Source organism: Temnothorax curvispinosus, unplaced genomic scaffold (genome assembly GCF_003070985.1).
Source record: "Temnothorax curvispinosus isolate PA1 unplaced genomic scaffold, ASM307098v1 QBEX01018661.1, whole genome shotgun sequence".
Lineage (NCBI taxonomy): Eukaryota > Metazoa > Arthropoda > Insecta > Hymenoptera > Formicidae > Temnothorax > Temnothorax curvispinosus.
In genome coordinates, this window is record NW_020228441.1 from 1 (window position 1) to 23,397 (window position 23,397).

Below are 23,397 nucleotides of genomic sequence, written 5' to 3' on the forward strand. Positions count from 1 at the left end.
ATTTAAATTAAATCGTATTATTTATTGAGGCGGTCAATATATTTTATTTATTAGAAACAAAAGTGCAACAGTGTACGTATACCGTTATTGTAAGCTGACATTGGTCGCGATGTTGGCATCGGTACTCTTATTGGTATCGTGTATTTTATGAGCGTTGTAGAAAATACTCTTTTCTTTCTCTCTTTGCGAGAGAGATTGGATGCACTTACTTATCTCCGTTGATCTTATCGAGGAGCAAAGATCCCTATTAGAAGAAATTGTTCTACGATGATATTTGATTCACCGAATCGGTGTGGTGTGGGTGCGAATTCGGCGGTGCACGCTTAATACTGTTACGCATCCCTTTTTTTTTTATTGAGCATCGTTGTGTATCGTCCATTGTTTCTTTCTTTTATTGTTTGCTGTGTAATGTGTTGTGTACTGGCATGTGTAGTTATTTGGATTGTCTTTTCTCGCAGAATAAGTAGCTAGTATTTAGATTACACCTTTTAATTTAATCCAGCCCCCTCTCCAATCTCTCCATATCCCGTATCGATCCGTTCGTCGATATTGTGCATGCGTACGTTTGTATGTATTGTTTGCTGATATTCTGTATTATATCGTGAAAAAGAGAACTGAAGAGAAGACAAAGGTAGAAAGAGAAGCGAGGCCGGGAGCGAGGGCCTTTTTAGGCCTCAAATAGACATATAGAAATTGTAATCTATCGCGCGTCTCGACATGCAGAGAGTACAAATAATAATAATATTAATAATAATATCGATTATGTTTTTGACGATATAATCTGCGAATAATGCGGCTTTTTCACATTATTAGTTTATATTTTGGCATTTTTGTACATAGCATAGTAACTGTAAAAAATACTGTGATAATATTTATATATTTTTATGAAGACCTATATGAAGACACACACGCACACACACAAATTTCACCTTTGTCTTTGACAATATAGCCCCTGCGATCAAGTGACTCGATTTTCTACTGATAGATTCTCATTGCGCATGATGTTACCGATGTCAAGTTTTGCTCTCGCGAACCAGGTAGGTATCTCTCAAAATTTATAGTTTTCTGAACAAATTGTATTAATTTAAATAATCTTTGCATTAAAATAGCTGTGAAAAAATTTCTATCTCACGCGGGATAATAGGTATATGCTTTCGACTTTCAAGTAAAAAAATTTGAGTGGAAATATATTAAAGTTCTCACAAAAATATATAAAAAAGTGTAGAAGAATATTTTTCACGATATATACGTAAATCTTTCGGATAATTATATGTAAAACTTTTAGATAATTATCGATAATTTGTTGAAAATGCTGTCATTATCGTAAAATAATTCGGCAGATGTGTTCGTTAAATCGGTATAAACTTGTTCCGATCTTTGTCGAAACGCTTCGTTGAATCCTTCTCGCGGTAAAAGATTCTGAAGCACGAGCATTGGTAAACGGAGATGTTACAATCTTATATTTCGCGTTTCGGCCACGGGCCCGACATATGCCTATTTTTGACAATCTGGTTCGGGATATATTTAGAGGTCCAGAAACATTCCGCGGTATGTTAGGGATTCCTTTATTTCTAACGGTGCGTTAGAATCACCATGTAAGTTATATCGAGAGTCCAATTATATATTATTGCATATTCTGGAAAATAATGTCATTTGATGCTCGAAGATAAAAGACGCGCGCGCGCGCGGACGGAAGCGCAAAGTAGGCAAGGTAGGTTTGCGTTTCAATCGAAATAATATACTCGATATATTTTTAACAGAGGCATTCGGCCATCGCTTAATGTATTTTTTTTTTACCAATTAACTAACAATAACAATACATGTGCACGAACATAGACAAGCGTCGATCTTTGATCGCCTAACATGATTTCGATTAGCGAAACATGTCGATGACATTCGCGTGGCGATTGAAATAAAATGTCAAGAAGAATCGAAATCATTTAAAGAAAGCCGTCGAAATACTGTGAATAGCAGACGCGTTACATCGCATTACGCAATGGATGCAGGTAATTTTTATCGCACGTTTTTTTCTGTAGCATATAGAAACGAGCGTTAATAGTAAGTAACAATTAATGCAGATTACGAAATATTGTATCTTAAAATACAAAATAATGATGCGCCTGAATGTCTCCATGATTTCATTTTATGTTAATCGACGTGACGTTCTCTTATCTTTATCCAACTGTTCCGTTTGTATACGATTTTTGAAAATAAAGTTCAACAACGAGCGCCCGATGCCCGCTTAAAGGAAGCGGAAGTAGAAGTTAAAGGGTAAGAAACGCACGTCATCAAAATGGCATATACGACATGCAGCTTATGAAGATCCTCGGTCTTCTTCGACGTACCGAATGCCCCGCCATGAGATTGTTCTCCATTTTGTTTTTCAAAGAAAAAAAGGACTTTTGCAAACGTCTATTTTACAAATTGCCAGAAATTAGTATTTATCGCGATACTTTTTGTAATAAATTTTTCACGGGCTTTTCCGGTGATTCTTCGTTTATTTCATCAACTGCGAGGATGCACCCTATTCGCCGATGGCGCTCGCGTACCGGAGATATGCCTGGTACCAGTGGTACCGGAAATGCGCATGGAGTTTTCGATATCCCGAGGGCAATAGATACCGTGGGGTCAAAGCACGGTTTATGATTTGCCCGCGAATACCGTCATTCGTTCGTTCGTTTGTTCGTTCGCCGGGGTTGCAGACGAAGAAGACGCTCATCCAGGTGTATCGCCTCTCGCGAGCGGGCAGAAGAGAGAGGGCAAAAGCGAGGGAGGGAGAGAAAGAGAGAGGAATAGAGAACGGGGCCTCGAGATGCCTCCGCGAGGGAGACTGAAAGAGAGAGAGAGAGAGAGAGAGAGACCTCACGCACGTACGCACGTACGCACGCACGAAAGGTGGAAGCGGAGTTCCATATACGGTCACCTTTGTCAAAGCCCGGTTGTCGCCATATACAGGCAATGTTCGCGATGGCAGACACTTATATAGAGCCCGAGTTAAGAGTCAGGAATGTTGCTTTTTGTCGCGCCTTCTCTACACATACACGCACACACCCTCCTGCCTGTTCCGCGGTAAATGGCGGGGTAGGAAAAGCGGTGTGAGAAACGGCGCGGAAGCGAGAGAACGCGGCCGCGGCCGCGTGCGTTCGTCGCCGCCACGGCTTTTGCGAGCTTTCCAATTGCTACCGCACTTTCCCGCGGACGATTCGACGAGCATGCGACTCGCACACGCGCGCATTCCAGCCATCGCTGCATCGGAGGACGGTGATCGGCGCAAATTGCAAGACGGAAAACGTGTGTTCTCGTTTAACTCGACAGATCCTTAACAATAGAGTATACGTACAATATAACTGAGGAAATTCAGGAAATTAATTTTCTGCGGTCCAATCTGTACACAACTATATGTATGCTATGTGACTGAAAGTGTCGTTGGAGGCGAGGAGAATAAAGGCGTTTAATTTCTTACGATGAAAAGGAGCGAAGAGGTCTTGCGTTTTGACTTTTATTGCAAAAGAGAAGAATCGATCGGCTATAATACTTGCGAGTAAAACTGTAACAGTAAAGTGCATTGTTTAGGGTTTCTCTCACATCTAATACGTCAGTCATATATAGCTATTTCGATTTTCACGAAAGAAAGATAAATAAATCATGGTTGTCAGCATTTAACCGAATGGCAAACCGAAATCTCACTGTATTTACTCGAAGGAATGAGAAACGTGCGGCGAGAAGCGCTCGCATGCACTCGTACTTTTCCGCTTGTCGGCGCCGCGCGAGCTGACTCTGTTCTCCACACGCGAAGCGAGATCAGAGAGGAAACGTCGGGGGCGGGAAAGTCTCGTGTGCGAGAAGCGCTCCCCCGACCCCGAGGGGTCGCGAGCGAATTCGCGAAGAGGATACCTCTTTTCCGCGGGTGCATCGCGCGCACTCGCGCGAGTGGAGTCCGCGAGAGATGGCCATATAAGGAGCGCGGACAAGATGTTCGCGCATCTCTCTCTGCGTCCGCTAGGTAGGTAGGTAGGTAGGTAGGTTGGTAGGTAGGTAGGTAGGTAGGTAGATAGGTAGAGGTATATACGCACGTTTGTACGTATACGTATATACGTAACGTTCGGTAGCGTATCCACGTTTTCTCGCTCGCGCGTCGCTGTTTGTTGTCATTCGCACCAAGATCCCCCTCTCGCGAGAATAGGTACCCCCTCGCGTGATCCACCCGCTCCGATCCCGCCCTCGCTTCGTCGACAACGATCCGCGGATTCGAGTCGGACCCTCGATAATGCCGCTTTTCTCGGTTTCAGGAGGAGGGCGCGTCGCCGAGGTCCGACGTCTGCGCCAACGAGAGCGACGCCGAGAGCAGCGACGGCGACTCTCCCGTCGTCCCTAAGGATCCTCTCAAGAACAATCACTCGGGTGAGTCTCGCGCGCGGCCGCCGTAGGATCGCCGCTGGGGGACGGCTGTGCTTGGATCAGAATTCGTAAAGTCTGGGCTTCTCGTCCTTCCCTCTGACAATGAGAGTCTTGGTACGCGAGGAATATTGTACGCTTTCTCAAAAATTAAGATACGGCTAGTATCATATAGCATTCGTCGCGAAGGTCGCGAATACGAGAGCAAGAACTGTTTTTAATTGTCATTGTACATAAACGAGCGAACAGGATCAGGTACGAAATGCATCTAGTATGAAAGAGAAATGTTCAGGATTCACGCACAGGAAGTTGAAGTCTCGATGAAGATAAACGGATGTATACGTAGTCTGCTTTAATTCCGTCGTGTGTTTCTCTTGGATCTTGGACGTTATTTCCTACGCGTTTGTATTGAAATTATGAAAAATCATGCATTTTTTTCATTTATATGACTAAGCGCTATAGAATCAATGTACAGCTTCTCTATCGCGATATTTTTGTTGAAAATGATGAAAATTATAGCGTCCTCGGAAATGTAATATGCGGAAAGGAAACGTAGGTCGGATAAAAATGGCACCCTCGCATTTGATTCGATCTCGTTGTGTCGTGCACTTGCAGAGTCAACAAGGTTCGCGGAGAAGTTTTCTCCGCAAGAGAAACGGAGCACTTTTGAATACCGTATCATTTGCCACCGCGCGGGCATCATTAGCCGCCCGAGTTTGCGCAAGGTTCATTTAGATTAAGTTCTGCGGTTACGTCGATTTTCTGTCATTCACGGCCGCGCGATTATTCACGATATACCTTTCGCTGCTCCACATGGCGAGGCAGGCCTCCCACGTAATCCATTTTTTAACTAATTTTCATGCAACGCGCGTTTTGCAAATCCGTATTACGTTGGAAGTCGCGCGAGACGTATTATGTTTTATATAAACGTAAACTGGGGCCGCGCGTGGGGTAAATTTTTCGTAGCGCGATGCCGCACGTTATCCCGATCTTTTCTCTTTGCGCCGAAAAGAGACGCGTTTCCGCATTCGAATTATCAAGATCGCGATTAAGGACGATCCGAGATCGAGCGTGTCGGCACTCGGCGGTCGCCCTCCTTCGCGCCGTTTGTATGCTAATCGCATCTAATTGTCGCCGATACCATTCGCGTCGCGCTTGACCTCAACGCGCGTTGATAGCGAACAGCTGGTCGGTCGGACGGAGGTGAGCGAGCGCGGGCGGGGTAAACATAAGCGAGTGTACGCACACACTCGGTGCGCGGAGGAGGAGGAGGAGGAGGAGACGGCGAAAGAGGGAGCGAAGCGTGAGAAAAGGTGGGAGGGAGGTGGCTGTGGAGGGAGAGAGGACGTTTAAAATGCGAAAGGCGTGCGAGCGATGACGGCGTTATCCGTGTAGGGAGTACGCAAGCAGTCGCGCGCGGCACGGCGATGACCAAACTTAGACGGCAACCGTGCTGCCTAACTGGGAAGTAGGATCCGGTCGAAAGCCGCTCCGTCCGCGTCGCGCCGCGCCGCGCCGCGCTCCGCAAAGAGCGCGCGCGAGCGTGCGCAGGTGTACACATAAATATCGATGCTAATGCGTCGCGTGGATGCCATTCTACCGTCCTGCTTAACCGATCGCCGCGTCGCGATCGCGCTTTTTTTTTTCTTCACCCCTCTCGCGACTCGGCCGACCGGTCGCGGCCGTCGCTCCCGTCGGCGTCGGCCACGCGAATTCGACGGTAGCCGGCCCGTCGACTTTTATTTTATATACCTTATTTTATATACGAGAGGCCGACGAATGCGTAATATATCTCTGGCGGTATAACGAAGGCGCGTGCGAGAGATCTCATCGTTATCGGGCGAATGGACGGATGTGTATCGCGCCAGGCCACCTTTAATTAGGCGCGCGTTCGTTCGGTTGGATGGTTTTGGAATATGTAGAAAGCGCACGCGGGAAGACGTTTTTTCCAGGCAAAAACATATATACCTCTACATAGAGTTGTTCTTGAGAGAGTTTTTGAATATTAAGTACAGACGCCTTTCGTACCGAGTTAGCGAGCACTAATGTATAATAGTTTTGCGAATACTATATCTAACAGATTCGTAATCTGACAATGAGTACATAAGGAAAAATTTGGGGGATAATATATTAGCAAGTAACGTTACTTATTTCCAAGTACAGAATACGCTTAAAGAGGAATGTTTGCCATTAATACGAACTAACGCCTATATCTTATCGTTACCAAGAGTTCTATTCGCGTCTTTTGATTGACAAACTGTTGAGCGTTAAATATGAAATAACTATTGGAAACGTTGAATGCAATAGATTGTAAATTTAAGATATGCTATATTTTCAACAACTTTACGACACTATATTTTACGAATATCCACATCAATTTGAAAAGATTGCTAATCTTACTCCCGATAAACGATCTCGTAGATCGCGCGCCCGACTGTTATTTTTTTAAATTATTTTCTTTTGTTAATGATTGAAAGTTTATCGTATATCGCTAAGAAACACGCATACACCAAATGTAATAATTCATGGAGATATGGTGAATCAGAGCGCAGATTCGCACTTGGGTGGTCCGGTTTCAAGTCTCGACTCGGCCCCGCCATTCCTAAGTTTTTCTCAACGATATACATCTGTACCGAGGGAGAGAAAACAAGTTTAACTTTAACGTCGGACGATGCATTTCACAATTTCGATACAAATAAGGGATATACGCGGAGCCTCTCTCTGTATTTTACGTCATTGGTATCTCACGTCCATTCTCGGATATAAGGTACGTTTCGCTCGTAGATTCTCCGCTCAGAAAAACGGAGTAAATTCGTCACGTAATTCATGGATGTCTCGCGGGGGAAAGGGAGAGTATATAAAATATATAAAATATTTTAAAATATACTTATATCCAAACCGCGGACTTTGATGTCAGGTGTACGCTCGCACGTGCGTACCTCCCGCAGGGCGTTTTCTCGCGGGAAATATCGCGCCGATCGCGTCCAGCGGCTTACAACCACTCAAACGCTCAATTCCTCTTTGATTTCCTAGGAAATGTGCCTTCGTTCTCTGCAGGGATTATGTACCAGGTGCCTCAGAGTGTCATTTATTCGCCCAGTCCAGGGGTCTTGCTCGGCATAGGACAAAACGGGCAACCGGTGCAAATATCTCAAGACGGAGGTAGGTTTTCTTTCGCGCTGCCGCAGAGGAACGCGAGTCGCGGGGGTTTACGCAATGTCGCGCGCGGTATACGCATTTCGAAATGCCCTTACGCGCGAGAGGCGAGGGTACTCGGGCACGATTCGCGAGAGGAATATCGGTTCTTATGTATGTCGGAGGCTACGGCGGACTCGCGGAAACCGCTCTCTGAGCTTCGTCTGAATCACCGACGTTAACATCGGGTGACAATTGCCTACCGGACGCGCGAGATTATGACTAATAAATTAACACATAACGAGAGCTGCTCGTTGCAGCCGATGGCATGAAAATAAATAATGCGTTTCGATGATAAATGCGCGCGCGCGCATTTATCATCGAGACGATGCAGGAATAATAAAGGGGTGGAAACGCGCGCGCACCCGAGAGATGGATGGCAACGGTAAATGACGAATCAAGGAATGTGGTTAAACGGTCCGACCTTTTTGCCAAACACCAATTTCATCGTATACTTACGGTTTTTCGTTGTAATTAATCATTTTTAATTTCATAGTGATGCACTTTAACTTTTCGCGAAAATGCCCCATGTGTAACACTTCCCATCAGACGTTGCAGTAGAGCCAAGCCTCGGTCGATTTATGAACAAGAATTTGTCATTCAATACTGAGCCATTGTTGGCAAATAATCGGATTCTTTACTTCTATGAGTATTACAATACGGCGTGCGGTGATGGGCCATTCCAGATCTTTGGCCTTTTTACGTAAAATTAATCTATGTATTACCTAATATTCTTAATTTGTTCGTGAGTCATTATTTGTCATTTTTGGGTCCAATTTATCATCTGATTATATAATCCAACGCTGGATTAGACCCAGTGTATTGATTGCCAATACTGGGTCAATATTGAAAATATGGTTAGGATTATAGCCAATAATGACCCAATCGTATAAAATTATTTGCGATTGCATCGAGGTTTCAATTTCCAAGTTTATTGCAATTACGCGTACGTGGAAACTGTATTAATCAGAAGTAAAGTAATTTAAAAAAGAGGGATATCGTATAAATATAATTTATCGATCACTTTGATTTTACGCGATGCGCGAGTAAAGAACGAGCAGTTTTTCCAAAGACATGTTCGTGGACGGATCGAAAGTGGAAAAAAACAATCGCGGGGCCGCAAAGAAGGAAAGATCGAGCAGGAAATGTAGCGTCGTTGCTTCTTTCTCCCCGTGACGGTGCGTCTGATTTGATTTTCCTTTGCGGCTTCCTTATAGGTACAGTAGCACCGGTAGCGAACTCGTCGCAATCGAACCAGCCGTTCATCACGATACCTCTGAGCGTCGCGATGAGCGCGGCGGGATTGTCTTTACCGGTGACCTCCAGGATGACCTCCAGGTCGCCGACGACGACGTTGACGACGACGACGGCGGCGGCAGCGGCGGCGATGTCCAGCTGCGGCGACTTGCCTTCCGACCTGAGCAAAGATCGGAAATGACGGCGAAATTTTGCGACGAGCGGAGTCTCCGACGACGACGACGAAAGTGGCAGTTAAGCCTCCGCTTTCTCGCTCGCCACGGACGGAAATTCGTCGTGCGAATTTGTCGGACGAGTCGCGGAAGCGGATTCTCGCGCGGATATCTCCGGACTTGTGATACTTCCATGTCCGGGATAACAGCGGGGCGAGTGATCCAGGTTTTTTTTCGAGCGGATTATACGAGCGACTATGACCCCATCGTAATGTGGGATTCTTCGCCCCCCTTCGTGCTCTCGTTCTCGGGAATGAATGTTTACGTGCTTTTGTACGAGATAAACTAGACGAACCTAGGACCTGCTAGTAATCATTCACTTTTCGGTTGATAGAGAACATAGACATGAACGTGAAATTAAATTAATAATGGAACGAGAATACGGTTTCTAAAGATGGGGCGATCGAACAATAAACTTCTTATCCTAAACAAATATCCTATTTACGGAATACGATGATTGTAGATTGATCAAAGATTTTTATTTGAATGATGAACTGGATATCTTAAAGTATAAGCCATTGCGTGATAAACTCGTCAATTGTGACTGTTCGATATTTTTAAACGTTAGTAAAACTTTAATAATAAAACTCTAAAACACTGTTTTGCCTAGAAAATAAAAAACGACCGAGATTTCACCTTTTCTCGATTCATATTATTTCATATCTTATTTCGTAAACTTTTAAATTTTATTCTTTGAGATTTCTGCAGGGTTTTTTTACACGACGTTCTACCTTTTGTACCTTCCTAAATATATACGGCATAAATCTTGTTTAATTAATTATTAAAAAAACAAGATTAAAAATATACATCCTTCTAAAAATCTGCATAACTTCAGCGTTAGATGCCCGAGTCGCATATATATCTGGCGAGTATCCAGATACGTATAGCAAATGGACAGTTCGGTCAATACGCGTATTCGGATATTCTCGTCGATAGTACCGCGGAATAGACTTGAGAACTTCTCTCCTCGTGTGCGATATATATATATATAAAAAGATACATTACATATATCGATGATATTCCGCCACCCTCGTGTGCTTACTATCGTAATATGCCTAATCTGAATCGTATTATAAATACCCGAATAAATCGGAACAAAAAATAAACTCTAGACGGACCTCAGTAGCGTATTCCGAGAATACTCACTGCCAATTATGAGACTGACATCGCATACGAATGCAATACGTATCCCGTTTAGGCAGTCGCGTGGAGCGTTTGATTTTGATTATATCGAACGATCATTTTGTCGAATTATTTCAAATTATTTTTATGAGAGTTGATTTATTCATGCATCCGATTCGATTTTATTAAAAAAGCGTGGCACATGATTATCAAAAATAAATTACACATGATCAGATTTTTATACCACGTTTTTTAATGCTCTTTATAATAAATAAATAAATGGAAACAGATGATGCTTCTTCGATACTTCATTGTGGGTGTCTCTATGAACTTCTGCATTCTGAAAATAAATTCACTTTGTAATTATCGCGGCATTGTTACTTATCAGTATAATATAATAATTAATAATCTGAAATACCAAAATACTAATTATTTATTTTTCGTTGCAAAACCTGGAAAATTGTACATTCTCAATCGTACATTCACATCTTGCAATGAGCAGAGAGAACTACCGACGTGGAGAAGCCAGCAGTTCTTCTTTAATTTGTAATCCTTGAATTATCGACTTGGACATCAGTTTCGCCCACGTATTGCACACCGTTGACGATGCGCATCAGCTTTTTTTGCGACTGTTGAAGCGTTAAACTCAAGCGAGAGTGTATACCGAAGTATATTTGAGTAAAAATATAGCTCACGCTAGAATTTCTTTTAGATCCAGTGTATTGTATTGTTCATTCTCATATAGGAAATATTCTCCGATATTATATTAGGCGTTCAAAAATTAATTTTAAAGAAATATATTTATAATTGCCGATAGAACTAGCCTAAAGAGATCAGCGTTTCCGAAACGTTCTATATACTCTTGATAAAACATTTCGGATAATTTGCATTCTCCGTTTACCCGTAGGAAAAGTTCGATGCATTAAAAAACAAAGTTCTCCAAAGCGAGTATATTATGTATATTTTTTGACGTGAATATTCGCGCGTATGAACTTTTAACTGCGTGTATGAACTTTCTTATTGATAGACATCAACGTTTCTCATTCTGATAGACGAGTATCACCCGTGTGTCGCGATTTTTACGTAGAAACGATAAACTTCGTCGTTGTATCGCGATATTTTGCCAACGGCGCAGGTGCGCGACGCGGTGCGGTAAAAAGGAGCACGCGTACGAGATAAACAACATTTATGAAATAATGGACGACGACTTTCCCCCGAGTTTTTATCGGGCCACCGTTCGAACGATATCATCTCGCCAAAATGTATGTTAACGATGTTATCGAGGATATTGCGGATCCGAGTATTCTGTCAATTTACCGCCAATACATATATGTATATGTATAAACCCTGTTGTCTATAGATTTACAAAATATGCGTGCGATTTGCACCAATATTTTTATAAATATTGGTACTCTTAAATTAGCGTAAAAAATGCGATAAGAAGTGTCTAACTAAGGAGAATCTTACAAAATTGATATTGCGTGCACACAAAAGCGAAAAAATTATGAAATTATTTTTATTTTATTGTAACTAATCGTATATTGGATCGTAAATATCAGCTTTCATTTCGTTTATCAAATTTACAAATATGATTAGTCCATTCTTGCGCGCATCTCCATTCGATCGACTTCATCTTGATGTTTCCACATCAAAAGCCCGTAATTCGTAATACCGTGCCGCTATTATTAGCTTAATTTTTATTTGGAATCGACTAGGACTCGACGATTCGAGCACTTGTGCAGAGATAAAGCTGTTAATGACAAAATCATACCCCGAAATAGTGAATGTAAACGTATATCTTCCATTTAGCGTTTTAGCCTGTTGTACGGTATAGGCATGGAAGGAATCATTTAATTATACATGACAGAATCTATTTAACAGATTTTATCATGATATGTTAAAAGTGTGCGAAAAACCTGCAATTCTCGGCGAATCCATTGACGACGATTCGATTCATCTTCGGATCGGAAGCAAATCTTTACGAAGACAGTTACATATCTCGTAAACGTCATAAGCGACACTCAAATCAATGAGATTTGAACAGCGATTAATCCGATTTGCAAAGATGAAAAACGACATGTGCGGTTTGTTGTTATGAAATATTGCAATTCATGGATCTGTATAAAATATAGCACGACGAAAACTCGAGATACTAAACGCAAATAAATGTAGTGCGAGGATCACCTGTGATCAGAATGCTGTAAACGGCGATCATTATGTTGTAAGTGCTCCATATAGTTGCGACGTAGTCTTGAATTTGCAAATCGTGAACTCTTTGACAGGAGATTTGTTGCGATTAGCGGATGTATACTAAAATGTGCAATATTGAGAACTTCCAAGTTGGAGGGCAATTGTTATTGTTTTAGTAGATTTTAGCGTAACTCATTATGCGTTGTACGAACAGACACGTATGGCAGTGTGGATAAAACAAAACAAAGTAATGAAGTACGATATTGTTGAGGGAAATTTGAATCTTTTTAAGTGAAAAGATGAGAGACAGTTTAAATAATAATAATTATTGTACAATATATTATTACCGCCTAAAATTTATAATAATTATCATTTAAACTGCATTTATCTCTTTTATTAATTCAGTAACGATAAATCGTAAACTTTTTGAGAAAAGCCTGTACTTAAGTTCCTCCTTGCGATACGCGGACTGTAAGATAATGAAAGACTCTTTTACTTTATTTACGCTACTCGCTTATCCATTTGTAATGGATATTTCGCGCCCGCAGTTTTACGTGTGCGCTTTCAACGTGGTTGATTCTCTCTTGTTTTAATTAATATTCCGTAAGTTGTACGAAACGTTTGCCTTATTTAATCGAAAACGCTTGTGTTGAAATCTGTAATTTTGCAATGATGTACGTTAAACCTTCGCGATTTAGCTTATTCTTTCGATTAATCGGAGATAAGAAAAGAGCTCCATAAGAAATTCTCTGAGACAGAAAAAAAGCTTCGTTATTCAATGTTTGGCGAATTGCTGAAATTGTCGTTTAACGGTGTCTGCGACTTGATCGAACGACATGCATATGTATATATGATCGTGAGTCTAAATCAGCTTTTTCGGGACACTGTGTACAAAAGATATACGAATTGCGAACGCGAGCGAAGAATCCCATGGGAGATGAGCAATAACGTGTATATTACGTTTTACTTTACCTATTTTATATATAAATATTATATATGTGGGGCATTCCATGCCAAATCGACTAGGGTCAAACGTCAAACTCTGGTCGATTTGGCATGGAATGCCTCATATATAGATAGAGATATATATGTATACACTATAACTTTTTTATTACTTCTGTACTGAAATACTGCAGCGTGAAGAGTGTTTGTAACAGGATGCCGTAACGAATGAAAAGAAAAAACGTATAAACTCCACATGTCACCGTTTTCTTTCTCTCTCTTTACACTAATTCTAGATAATAATCTTGTTAATTATGTGCTGTTATTCCCGGAAACGGTCATCTCATTTTTTGTACAAATAGTTACCTGGGGTGATTTTTTACACCCCAATTAAAAATCATTGTTATTATTGTAATTACATATGGCATATTTTTCATTAATCTATAATTTAAATTTTATAACTTATTATATATGTATATATTTACTCAATATTTTCTGAAAAAAGTAAGATGTTAAAAAATATTTTAAAAACGGAAGCATATTAAAATTACTGCGACGTGAGCTTTATTTTTTCGACACTTGAATGTGAAATAAATCACCCCGTTCCCGGGTTAAAGTTTCTGTGAAGAAGAAGAAAGCAAACAAATAAACAAACAAATATACAAATTATTAGATTCAATATTTGAGATCTTGGCCAACTGCTTTGTTTTTCTACAGATCGAAGAAAAAAATGTTTAAAATTAAAAACAGAGTTTCCAGCTGTTAAAAAATTATGGCGTACAACTTCACTTTGAAAAGTGAGAAAGTTATATTAGTTTTTTTAAAACAATTAGTTATTAAAATAAATATTCGATCTCTGAAATCATCTTATTAAAATTGAATTTAACTCGTTGAGTTTTTGATGATAACACCGATCAACCTTGTTCAATAAAATAAGCATGAAGATTGCTGAACATCTCGCAGAATATATTATACTGCGGGAAAATAATTCAATTGTTAATTCTCAATCTTATATCAAAATTATCTGTTAAAATTACTCGATTAATATTCGATCTTTGAAATCGTCTGTTTATTAAGATTGAATTTAACTAGTTAAGCTTCGAAAGATCTGCGTTTTGAGAGATATCTCGCGTTCGAAGAGATTATATCGCATTTATCTGATATCTTTGATATCGCGGCGATATGACGTTCAGGACAAGCAACTCATCAAGAACCGTCAACTACTCTCCACGTCTCCACGACGAGCTACAATTTGTTAATGGAACATGTCCCGAATATCGTCGCATCGTCGCATTTCCATTTTTTCATCGACGAACGGCCCGCCTCGATCGATGGTCCGGGCGGATTCCAAAAATTGCTCCCCCTGCCCTTTGCATTACCCATTTGTACCGCGGAAAGTCGCGTGCGGTGATTGGCCAGCCTGGGTCGCGAACGCAGTAATGTGCCGTCATGGCGACGCTGCCGCCGCGGAAAAATCCGACTCCCACAAAAATTTCGAAGCAGCACTTGACGCCGTTGCAAACGCTTCTGCAGCTGGGCTTCCCGAAACACCGGGCGTACGTATATGGCCCCCGCGAGAACGCGCGGGCTCGTGTTTACGTGTACCGCACACGTGGCGCGTCGTCCCGCGTAAACTCGCGTCGCCTGCGGCCAGTGCGGCCTGCCCCACTGTAAACAAACAGCTGTCAAACGTGGCCTTGGCCAGTGCTATTTCGCGCGACTTAATTCTCCGATCGAGTCAATTTTGTCCCAAAATTCACGCTTAGACGAGACAGATTACACGTAAACAAGTAGATCTTTGCGTTACCCGAAGTTTTTGCCGTTGCTGAGATATTAGGCAGTTCCGATGCTGACGGATGCTTATTTGACGTATATTTCTTAGGAAAATGTTACAATGATTTATATTTTTGTATTCAGCGTCGTTTATGAAATCATGTATTTTCAGGGAAAAGGCGTTAGCGGCAACGGGACACCGCGGCGTGCAATTAGCGTCAGACTGGTTGCTGGCTCACGTAAGAGATTCAACTCTGGACTCTGATACGCAACGGCAGTATGTTCTGTACGCTTGTCCGACCGGGCCATTAGCCGAGCAGCTCGAGCTGTTTTGGTCGGAGAGTAAAGACCTAGGATGGAATGGTGCTCACAACTTTATACCGCATATTACCCTCGTCTCCTTCTTTAACGTAAGATATCTAATTTATTGCATATTTGGTAATATATAAAATATTTGTGTCTTGGACGACTTAAAATTTATGAATTATGCATTGTCAAACATTTTTGTAGGCTCCCGATGAGTTCACAAAAGAATTAGCGAACGCTCTTGAGAGTGTGGTTCATCAGGATGGATTACACGAACATATCGAGCTGGAGACATACGTGTCGCCTAATTTCATGGGCCTCTTCGTCAAGGACGTGAATGCGGAGTGGCTGAAGAACGTTGCTCTTCGCTACGTCAATAAAATTGCCGCTCTAGGTATCACTGCCGAACCGCAAGTAAAATCTCTGCACCTTACGCTGGCTTACCAATTCCCCGGCAATATGTTTCCACCGCTCCGCTCGATGGTCGAGAAGCTAGGACCAAACACCCCGGCCAATTGGGAACTCAGATTATACTCGAGAGACTCGAGATTGCAGAATTTGCACGTACACAAAGTGACGCACGCTCACGTGCCACGGGAACACGACGAGTTAGAGTTAAGAGTAGGCGATTACATTTACGTTCCAGAAGGAGCGTGTAACGCGTCCACGGACGGTTGGGTGGAAGGTATCTCTTGGTTGACCGGTATTTCGGGTCATTTGCCGTTGAATCATACCAAGAGGACTGCGGAATCGGACTCGTGGACGTTGCATGCCACTGTGCCGATCACCGACATTAAATGCGAGAGCGCGGAAGAGGAGGAGATACCGAAGATCAGGAGACCACCGCCAGTTTTGTCTCCAAGCGAGTCCACCGACGCGCCCGATGGGATTCCCACCGCGGAGGAGCCGGTAATTATTTTTGGAAAGAATATATCTCGCAGAAACACCCCACAGGCAGATTTGTGTAATCTGTTGCGCTTTCGAGCAGATGGCAGCGTCGGAAGCGCCCGAGACCCCGTCTAGAGAGATCTTCATATGCCGACACGGCGAGAGGGTGGACTTCACCTTCGGCGCGTGGATCCCGTATTGCTTCGAGTCGAACGGTTGTTACGTGCGCCGTGACTTGAACATGCCCAAAGAAGTACCATCCAGGAATATCCAGGACTTCCAAAACGATAGCCCGCTGACGACTGTAGGCGAGATGCAGGCGAGTTTGGTAGGCGAAGCCATGAAATCGTCTAGTATTAAGATAGACGTAGCCTTCACGTCACCGTCGTTACGTTGCGTTCAAACGCTAGCCCATATCCTAAAGGGACTCGAGTCCGATATTCCGATCAAAGTAGAGCCAGGCCTGATAGAGTGGTTGGCATGGTATCCGAACGGCATACCCGTTTGGATGACCTCCGAAGAGTTGATAAAGGCGGGTTTTAACGTCGACACCGATTACGATCCGATCGTGAAGGCTAAAGAACTCCCACTGAAAGAGAACGCGACACAGTATTACGAACGCAGTTACGAGCTGATCAAGAAGATCATAGAAAGCACAGTTGGTAATATTTTGATAGTAGCGCATGCCGCTTCCTTGGCTGCGTGCACCAGACAGTTGACCGGTGGTAGAATACCCCCGGCGGCTGAAGTCACTAGATTAGTTCAAAGAGTACCTTATCTGGCGTGCTTGACGGCGCGTCAAGATATTGACGGCTGGCAGCTCCATCCTCCTCCCTTCCCACCGATCACCCATACCAGTAATAGCAGATTCGATTGGAAAGTTCTAATGTAATAACGTTAATGAGCACGAGCTTTTGTTGAGGAAGGCACTTTACAAAGCCTATATAAATATAAAAGACTGTTATAATACAATGAATTTTTATGCAGGGCTTTATCTAATATCGATGATATTTGGAAACGATATCCAACGAATTAAGATAAAAGTTTTTTTCGGAAAGGATGTATTATTGGTATACGATAATATTGATCAATACGATAAAACCTAACCGATTGCACGACACAATTGAACAATATTTGCTTCCTCGGATTATGATTAATACGGGTATTGAGGTATAGTTTATTTTTTAATTACGGATATAGAACAAATACTAGCCAATATGTTGTTATTGATATCGTGCTGTACCAATCTGGTGAAATATGTAATATATAAGGGGCATACTAGTCTTGATTGAACGCATTTTCTTGCCGAGTTCTTGGACGAAGCATTAAACAAAGAATTTAAAAAAAATATGATATTTATATATAGTATTTTAAAGTAATATACTATTTTCTGATTTTAGTATTCATATCTCTGTCACATACACACACACTATTTTTTCTCTTTAACATATTATGAAATTATATATCAAAGTAGAAGTGTACAGGGAAATCAATGAGGTGCTCTTACGCACATTATTCATGGTCTCTGTAGAAAAATGTTCCATGCGAGCTTTACCATTCCTTGGGAATTTTAGGCTTATGACGTGTGTCAATTAAGTATGACGTTTCAACTTAATGATATCTACGTTGCATCGTAATAAAGTGATGCACAGGATGAGGATATATTTATAGTATCGTTATCGATGTTACCTTTTACAGAAAGAATAACGTTTATATGTATATATTTAGGTATACAACATCGTTTCAGAAATGTGTCTAATATTGTTTCGCTTTTAAAATAGATTGAACATTCGTTTGTCTAATCGTGGGTAAGAAACGTAAGACATATTTTTACGTATATGTATATACATATATATATGTATGTATATATGTATAAAATTCGTGTAGACAGTATTTTATTAAATATATATTTCTAATTGTATTAAATGTTCTTCTCTCCTTATGAGCGTGCACGTGCACCGCGGTACAAATTTATATTGAAATATATATATATATCTATATCATATACAATTTCTGATGATGTACAAATGCATTATACTATATACAAAACGAGTTATCAAAATATAAGAAGAGTTAAAAGACAACGTTTGTTCTTCTTACAATTGTTCCATTATTTGGCTAAACGTGGCCGCCTTCTTTCAATTTGACTATCAGGGTGTCCACGTCCGGTAATATAGCACCGGCCTGCCTAACTGGCGGATCTTCTACTGAGAGTATCTCAATTCTCGGTGCCGTATCTATTCCAAGATCCTTCGGAGTAATCTTCTTAATTGGTTTCTTCTTAGCCTTCATAATATTCGGCAAAGTCGCGTAACGCGGTTCATTTAGGCGAAGATCGGCGCTCAGGACCGCAGGGATTTTCATCTTGACGACTTCTAATCCACCGTCAATCTCGCGCGTAATAGTCAATTCGCCGTTATTATTTTCGATCTGGATAAAAGAGAAGATTGAGAAATAATCGTGTGCAATGTAACAAAATCAAGTTTTGTCTTCTTACCTTGCTGCAGAAAGTGCCGGACGGCCAATCCAGGACGCCAGCGGTCATTTGTGCGGTTTGATTGTTATCATCGTCTATGGCCTGTTTCCCAAGTATCACCAAATCCACTTTCTCATCCTGTGCCAGTTTGGCCAGTATCTTGGAGACGTGAATGGGCTGCAACGTCTGATATTCGGGACCAGATACTTCTACGTGAATCCCACGATCCGCACCCATAGCGAGCGCAGTCCTGATTGTGTCCTGCGACTGCGTCGGTCCACAGCTGACCGCTATTATTTCCTGAGCTATTTTCTTCTCCTTCATTCTGACTGCTTCTTCGATAGCTATCTCATCGAAAGGGTTCATCGAATGTTTAATGCCATCTGTAACTACCCCGGACTTATCCGGCTTGACACGAATCTGTAAGAACGTGTAGAAATACGTTTTTAACTTGTTTTTAACTTGGCGATGTTGCAAGCCAGTACTTTCAGAATCTTAGTTTATTAATAGAGATGTGATTGTTGTACTTTTTAACATATTGTTAGAGAAAAAATATTGGACTTCGTAATAACGTTCTAATTTTTCTTAACAAGTAGAGATTACGTTGTTTTTCTTTACCTTCACTGCATAATCGATTACTCTCTTTACACCTACGAGCACACGCGCCATTTTTGCACAACGAAAAAATGTTATGCTAATGCTAATACTATGCAACTATTTCCGTTTAATTCCTTTTAATTAAGGCTAATAATAAATTGATAACAGTCCTTCAAAGGTGGCTCAAAGTCTAAAGTCTAAACTGTGTATTTCACTAGAAACATTGTGACCAACTTGGCTAATGAAAATACATATCTTCCTCTGTACACTAGGAATCCGAAGAGAGATGCCTGAGAATGGACACGCCCGCGTTTTGCGAAACCCGTTTGTTGGCATCTTTATGTGCGCAAAAAATATGTACGTTAAATTATGTAACCATGTTTACAAGTATTTCTAGCACGCCACGTCGTGGAGTCTTCGGTTCTGTTCCACAGCGCACTGAAATAGTTTTCTAATGTCCATTATCAATGTAGATTAATTTTAATCTCGGTTTAATCTAGTTTTAAAAATTAGAAAAAAATAAATTAAACCAAGATTAAAATTAGCTGCGTTAAGATGCTGGGAACGGGCACCTAGAGTGATTTATTTTACACACCAGCATTGAAAAAATAAAGCTCACGCTATAATAATTTTATAATGTACTTTTTTGTTAAAAAAATTTTTTTTATTTTTCCTTATTTTTTTTCAGAAAATGTTGAGCAAATCTACATATTGTTCTTAAATACTAATAAATTATAGAACAATAAAAAATATGCAATATGTAATTAATAACACTTAATTAGGGTGTAAAAGTTAGGTAATTATTTATGCAAAAAACATCAGGCGCCAGTTTTCAGGGGTTAATAAAAATGGATATAAGCAGAGAGAAACCTGAAAGAGGCCATCCCGGTCTTTTTCGTGTGTTGCTGTGTTGCATTTTCCGACGCGCCGCCTGAGAAAGTGCAACTCAACTACGTCGTATCGCTCGGTAACCGCACATGGTTTGCGTCCGTGCTAATGTCTGAACTAGCCAGCTGGAGGGGATATTATTCTGGCCGCGGCGGCCGCGCGCTCGGCCGGCCCGGGAGTTGCATCTGATTGCACCTGTTGATGATATTTTTACCTTATTTTATATTATATTTTTTTTTACCTTATTTTATATTATATTTTTTAAATATAGATAAATCGCGCAAAAATATCTGTTCCGCGTAAACAGCCACCGTCGCCTCGATATCCCTCACGTACTGACTGTTACTACGTTTATGCGAGCGTTACTTCTGTAGTAACTTACGATACGTCCGTCGCGTAAACGGGATTTTGTAGTAACTTACGATACGTTACTCCGCGTAAACGAATGATATATCGTAAGTTACTACAGAAGTAACGCTCGCGTAAACGTAGTATGAGGGAGTTACGTAATCGCCAGGCTAATGATCACTACGTGTTCGCGATATATGTATATAACACTCGCGTTTCGAGAGACAGCTACGTCGACCAGACACCACCGAGACAGAACGCAGAACGTAGAATACAGCCAGTTAAACCTGTGAAAGTTAACGAAAGATTCGGCATACGTTGTCTTTTATTGTTCGTTGAAAGTTTTCGGTATTTTTGAACCGGCCGCGGCCGCGCGCGTAGGCCGTGACGTCATGCGCCGCTCCGCGCCGCCGGCGCGGCGGATCGATACGGTGACGGTGATCAGTGATGTAGTAGGCAGTGTAGGCACCTGCGCAGTCCGTACTAGCGGCGTGACCGTTGAACTCGAAAGCTCCGTACCTCGAAGATCGGCGCGTTTTCAACGTTGTTTCTGGCGATGAGCGGACTTGTCACTTGTTTCCGTCAACGCTCGGAGTAGTGTTACCTGCGTGAGTGACTCAGTTATCATTCTTCCGAGGAATCTCGCACCGGTAGGAAGTGTTTGTGCTTCGCGCGCGCTCGTCACCGACGTCACCGTGCTTCGTGCTGTTTTCGGAACGCGCTCGTTTCGGTGATTGGCATTCCTGCTTCCTCGTTTCGCGGGCCGCGGGAATACGCGCTACGCGATCGAGTACCGCGCGCCGTGTGCCGTGTGTGTAAAACAATTTAGAGTGTATGAGGTGTTTATCGGAATGAACGTGTCGCGCGACGCGCTCACTCGAGACGTCGAGGCGGAGGTATGTATGAACGACTTGCTTTGCAGTTTCGCGCTGTGATATTCGCGAGTGACAGTCGCTCCTCCCGCCTTGTCTGGATTCGCGAAGAACGCTGACGTGCCGGACGTGTCGTGTGATTTAGCTCCGATTCTCTCCGTAGGGAAAAAGGGCTGAGAGATATTGATCGTGTCAAGTGATTCCGGTGATTCGATCGGTGATAACGGAACGCCGCGATACATCGCCCGTTCGTGAATGCTTCATAATCTCGATTTACGAGTTTGGTAACGTATTGTGCGTGCGATATTTAATTTCAACAGCGTATCTCTGATTGACGAAGTGCGTGTCTTTATTAACCGTCCGCTCGACTTGCGTAGTATCGCGCCAAGTTGCCAACATCTCGGAACATTTCGTCGCCCATTATTACGTCGCCCATTAACAACGTAACGCCGGTAACGCGGTGATGAACGCGGAACGACGCGGAGCACGCGGCGTCGCGACTCCTTCAAATTTGCATGAAAAATTCATGTTACCCGCTTTTATATTACAGAGAAAAGTACTTTTCCTTCCCACGGGTACGACCTTGGCGAGGTGGGAAGGCTCCAGTACCCAGTACGAGGATTTTACCCAAGCAAAACTCTTGTTCTGCTTGGATAAAAATTCAAAGACGGGGAAGCTAACGTACCCTCGTCCGCCGATTTAATTGAATGAACGAACCGCAGCCGGTTCGTCGCGTTTGCTTCGGGAGTGCCGTTCAAGTAATCGGACTAAAGGACTTTTCTAAACGGGAGTGCCGTACAGTATCGCGCGAGAAAGACTTTTAATGAAATTAGTCCGCGCGCGATTGTAGTTTATTATCCGCGAGTGTTTCTCGCGAGTGTCCTGTGCGGTGAGACGATGAAGCCTAAGTATCCCCTGAGAGGAGGAGGAGGCCTGGGAGAGGCATCGGGCACCGGCGGAGCAACCTTGGGGTGAGTATCATCTCTTTATATCTGCGTAAAATTAAAATAGTTCTTTTTTATTTATTCGAATTGTTTTATCTCGATAAATTAAAAATAATTAGAGAAAAAGATTATCTAAAATTTTACTCTTATAAAGATCGTTTTCGGTGAACACAGATGATTGTGTTGCTAAATATTTTATTGAAAAACAAATTAATTGCGCGTAAAAATTATATTTTGAAAAATGTTGATTATTTTGAACGCTTCTTTAATTTGAATCTTATGTTTGTATGTTACAGTATCATCGTAGCTACGTGGCTGAACAACTCCGCCCGTTGCACATCGGCGTGGTGAGTCAGAATTTTTTTTATTGAAATGACAAATCTACGATTAGTCAGATACAGAGCCATTGTATCTCGGAACATATCGACGCTTATATATATAAATTAATTAAGTCAGGGTTTTAGGAAGTCGCGTCCGCGTCGCGTATACGTCTTCCCCGGGAACGCCGCCGCCGCGGTGCCGGGTGGAAGATCCGTCATGCCACGCGCCACGTCAAATCTGCACATACACATATATACGTAGGGATATGCGATTTCAATATGCAATATTGCGACATTTTAGAATACTCTGAACATATTAACTTCCGCAAATTTGGAGATGTCTATCTATTTCTAATTTTATTATATTTTTCAGTCTTTTCTACCCCTATTTCATATGTAATTCTTTTAAATTTGGTTGATTAGACTTAGTTTTATATGCAATCAAAGTTATGGATCTTTGATCGCGTATAAAGCTGGGTCTAATCAACCAAATCTTAAAAAATTATATATGAAATAGGGGTAGAAAAGACTGAGAAATATAATAAAATTAGAAATAGATCGCTATCTTCAAATTTGCGGAAGTCAGAGTAAACACGGACATCAAATCTGCACATACACATATATGTATACGTACGGACATGCGATTTAATGCAACACTTCGACATTTTAGAA

At 41.9% G+C, this 23,397-nt stretch overlaps 3 protein-coding genes and 1 long non-coding RNA gene across 5 annotated transcripts; 2 read left to right on the forward strand and 2 right to left on the reverse strand.

Moving 5' to 3' along the window:
* Positions 1-4,268: 4,268 nt before the first annotated feature.
* Positions 4,269-10,596, forward strand: LOC112468580 (the record flags this gene model as incomplete). Its single annotated transcript, XM_025037816.1, has 3 exons — positions 4,269-4,401; positions 7,429-7,557; positions 8,808-10,596. Coding segments are annotated over 3 exons (483 nt in total), but the record flags the coding sequence as incomplete, so codon positions are not given.
* Positions 10,597-14,561: 3,965 nt separating this feature from the next.
* On the forward strand, positions 14,562-17,870 carry LOC112468581 (protein UBASH3A homolog). Of its 2 annotated transcripts, none has more exons than XM_025037818.1 (4): positions 14,562-14,869; positions 15,259-15,496; positions 15,597-16,301; positions 16,381-17,870. In XM_025037818.1, exons 1-4 carry the CDS (start codon positions 14,763-14,765, stop codon positions 17,170-17,172), a joined length of 1,842 nt encoding a protein of 613 aa, XP_024893586.1. In that variant the 5' UTR covers positions 14,562-14,762; the 3' UTR covers positions 17,173-17,870. The 2 variants fall into 2 exon arrangements, with proteins under 2 accessions (XP_024893586.1, XP_024893587.1); XM_025037819.1 differs by lacking the exon at positions 14,562-14,869 and adding an exon at positions 14,876-15,182.
* A 114-nt stretch (positions 17,871-17,984) lies between these two features.
* On the reverse strand, positions 17,985-19,654 carry LOC112468582 (electron transfer flavoprotein subunit beta). The gene is made up of 3 exons (XM_025037820.1): positions 19,375-19,654; positions 18,778-19,176; positions 17,985-18,710 (listed from the first exon to the last, which is right to left on the reverse strand). Exons 1-3 carry the CDS (start codon positions 19,423-19,425, stop codon positions 18,399-18,401), a joined length of 762 nt encoding a protein of 253 aa, XP_024893588.1. The 5' UTR covers positions 19,426-19,654; the 3' UTR covers positions 17,985-18,398.
* Positions 19,655-20,287: 633 nt separating this feature from the next.
* LOC112468583 lies at positions 20,288-21,530 on the reverse strand. The gene is made up of 3 exons (XR_003042420.1): positions 21,059-21,530; positions 20,748-20,876; positions 20,288-20,436 (listed from the first exon to the last, which is right to left on the reverse strand). It is a non-coding gene; the product is annotated as an uncharacterized LOC112468583 (long non-coding RNA).
* Between the last annotated feature and the right edge of the window lie 1,867 nt (positions 21,531-23,397).

Coding starts and splice junctions, on each gene's coding strand:
- LOC112468582 (XM_025037820.1), bottom strand. CDS start 19,425: ATGGCGCGTGTGCTCGTAGGTGTAAAGAGAGTAATCGATTATGCAGTG. Junction 19,177..19,374: donor TAATCGATTATGCAGTGAAG/GTAAAGAAAAAC, acceptor ACGTTCTTACAG/ATTCGTGTCAAGCCGGATAA. Junction 18,711..18,777: donor CCGGCACTTTCTGCAGCAAG/GTAAGAAGACAA, acceptor TCTTTTATCCAG/ATCGAAAATAATAACGGCGA.
- LOC112468581 (XM_025037818.1), top strand. CDS start 14,763: ATGGCGACGCTGCCGCCGCGGAAAAATCCGACTCCCACAAAAATTTCG. Junction 14,870..15,258: donor GGCTTCCCGAAACACCGGGC/GTACGTATATGG, acceptor ATGTATTTTCAG/GGAAAAGGCGTTAGCGGCAA. Junction 16,302..16,380: donor TTCCCACCGCGGAGGAGCCG/GTAATTATTTTT, acceptor GCTTTCGAGCAG/ATGGCAGCGTCGGAAGCGCC.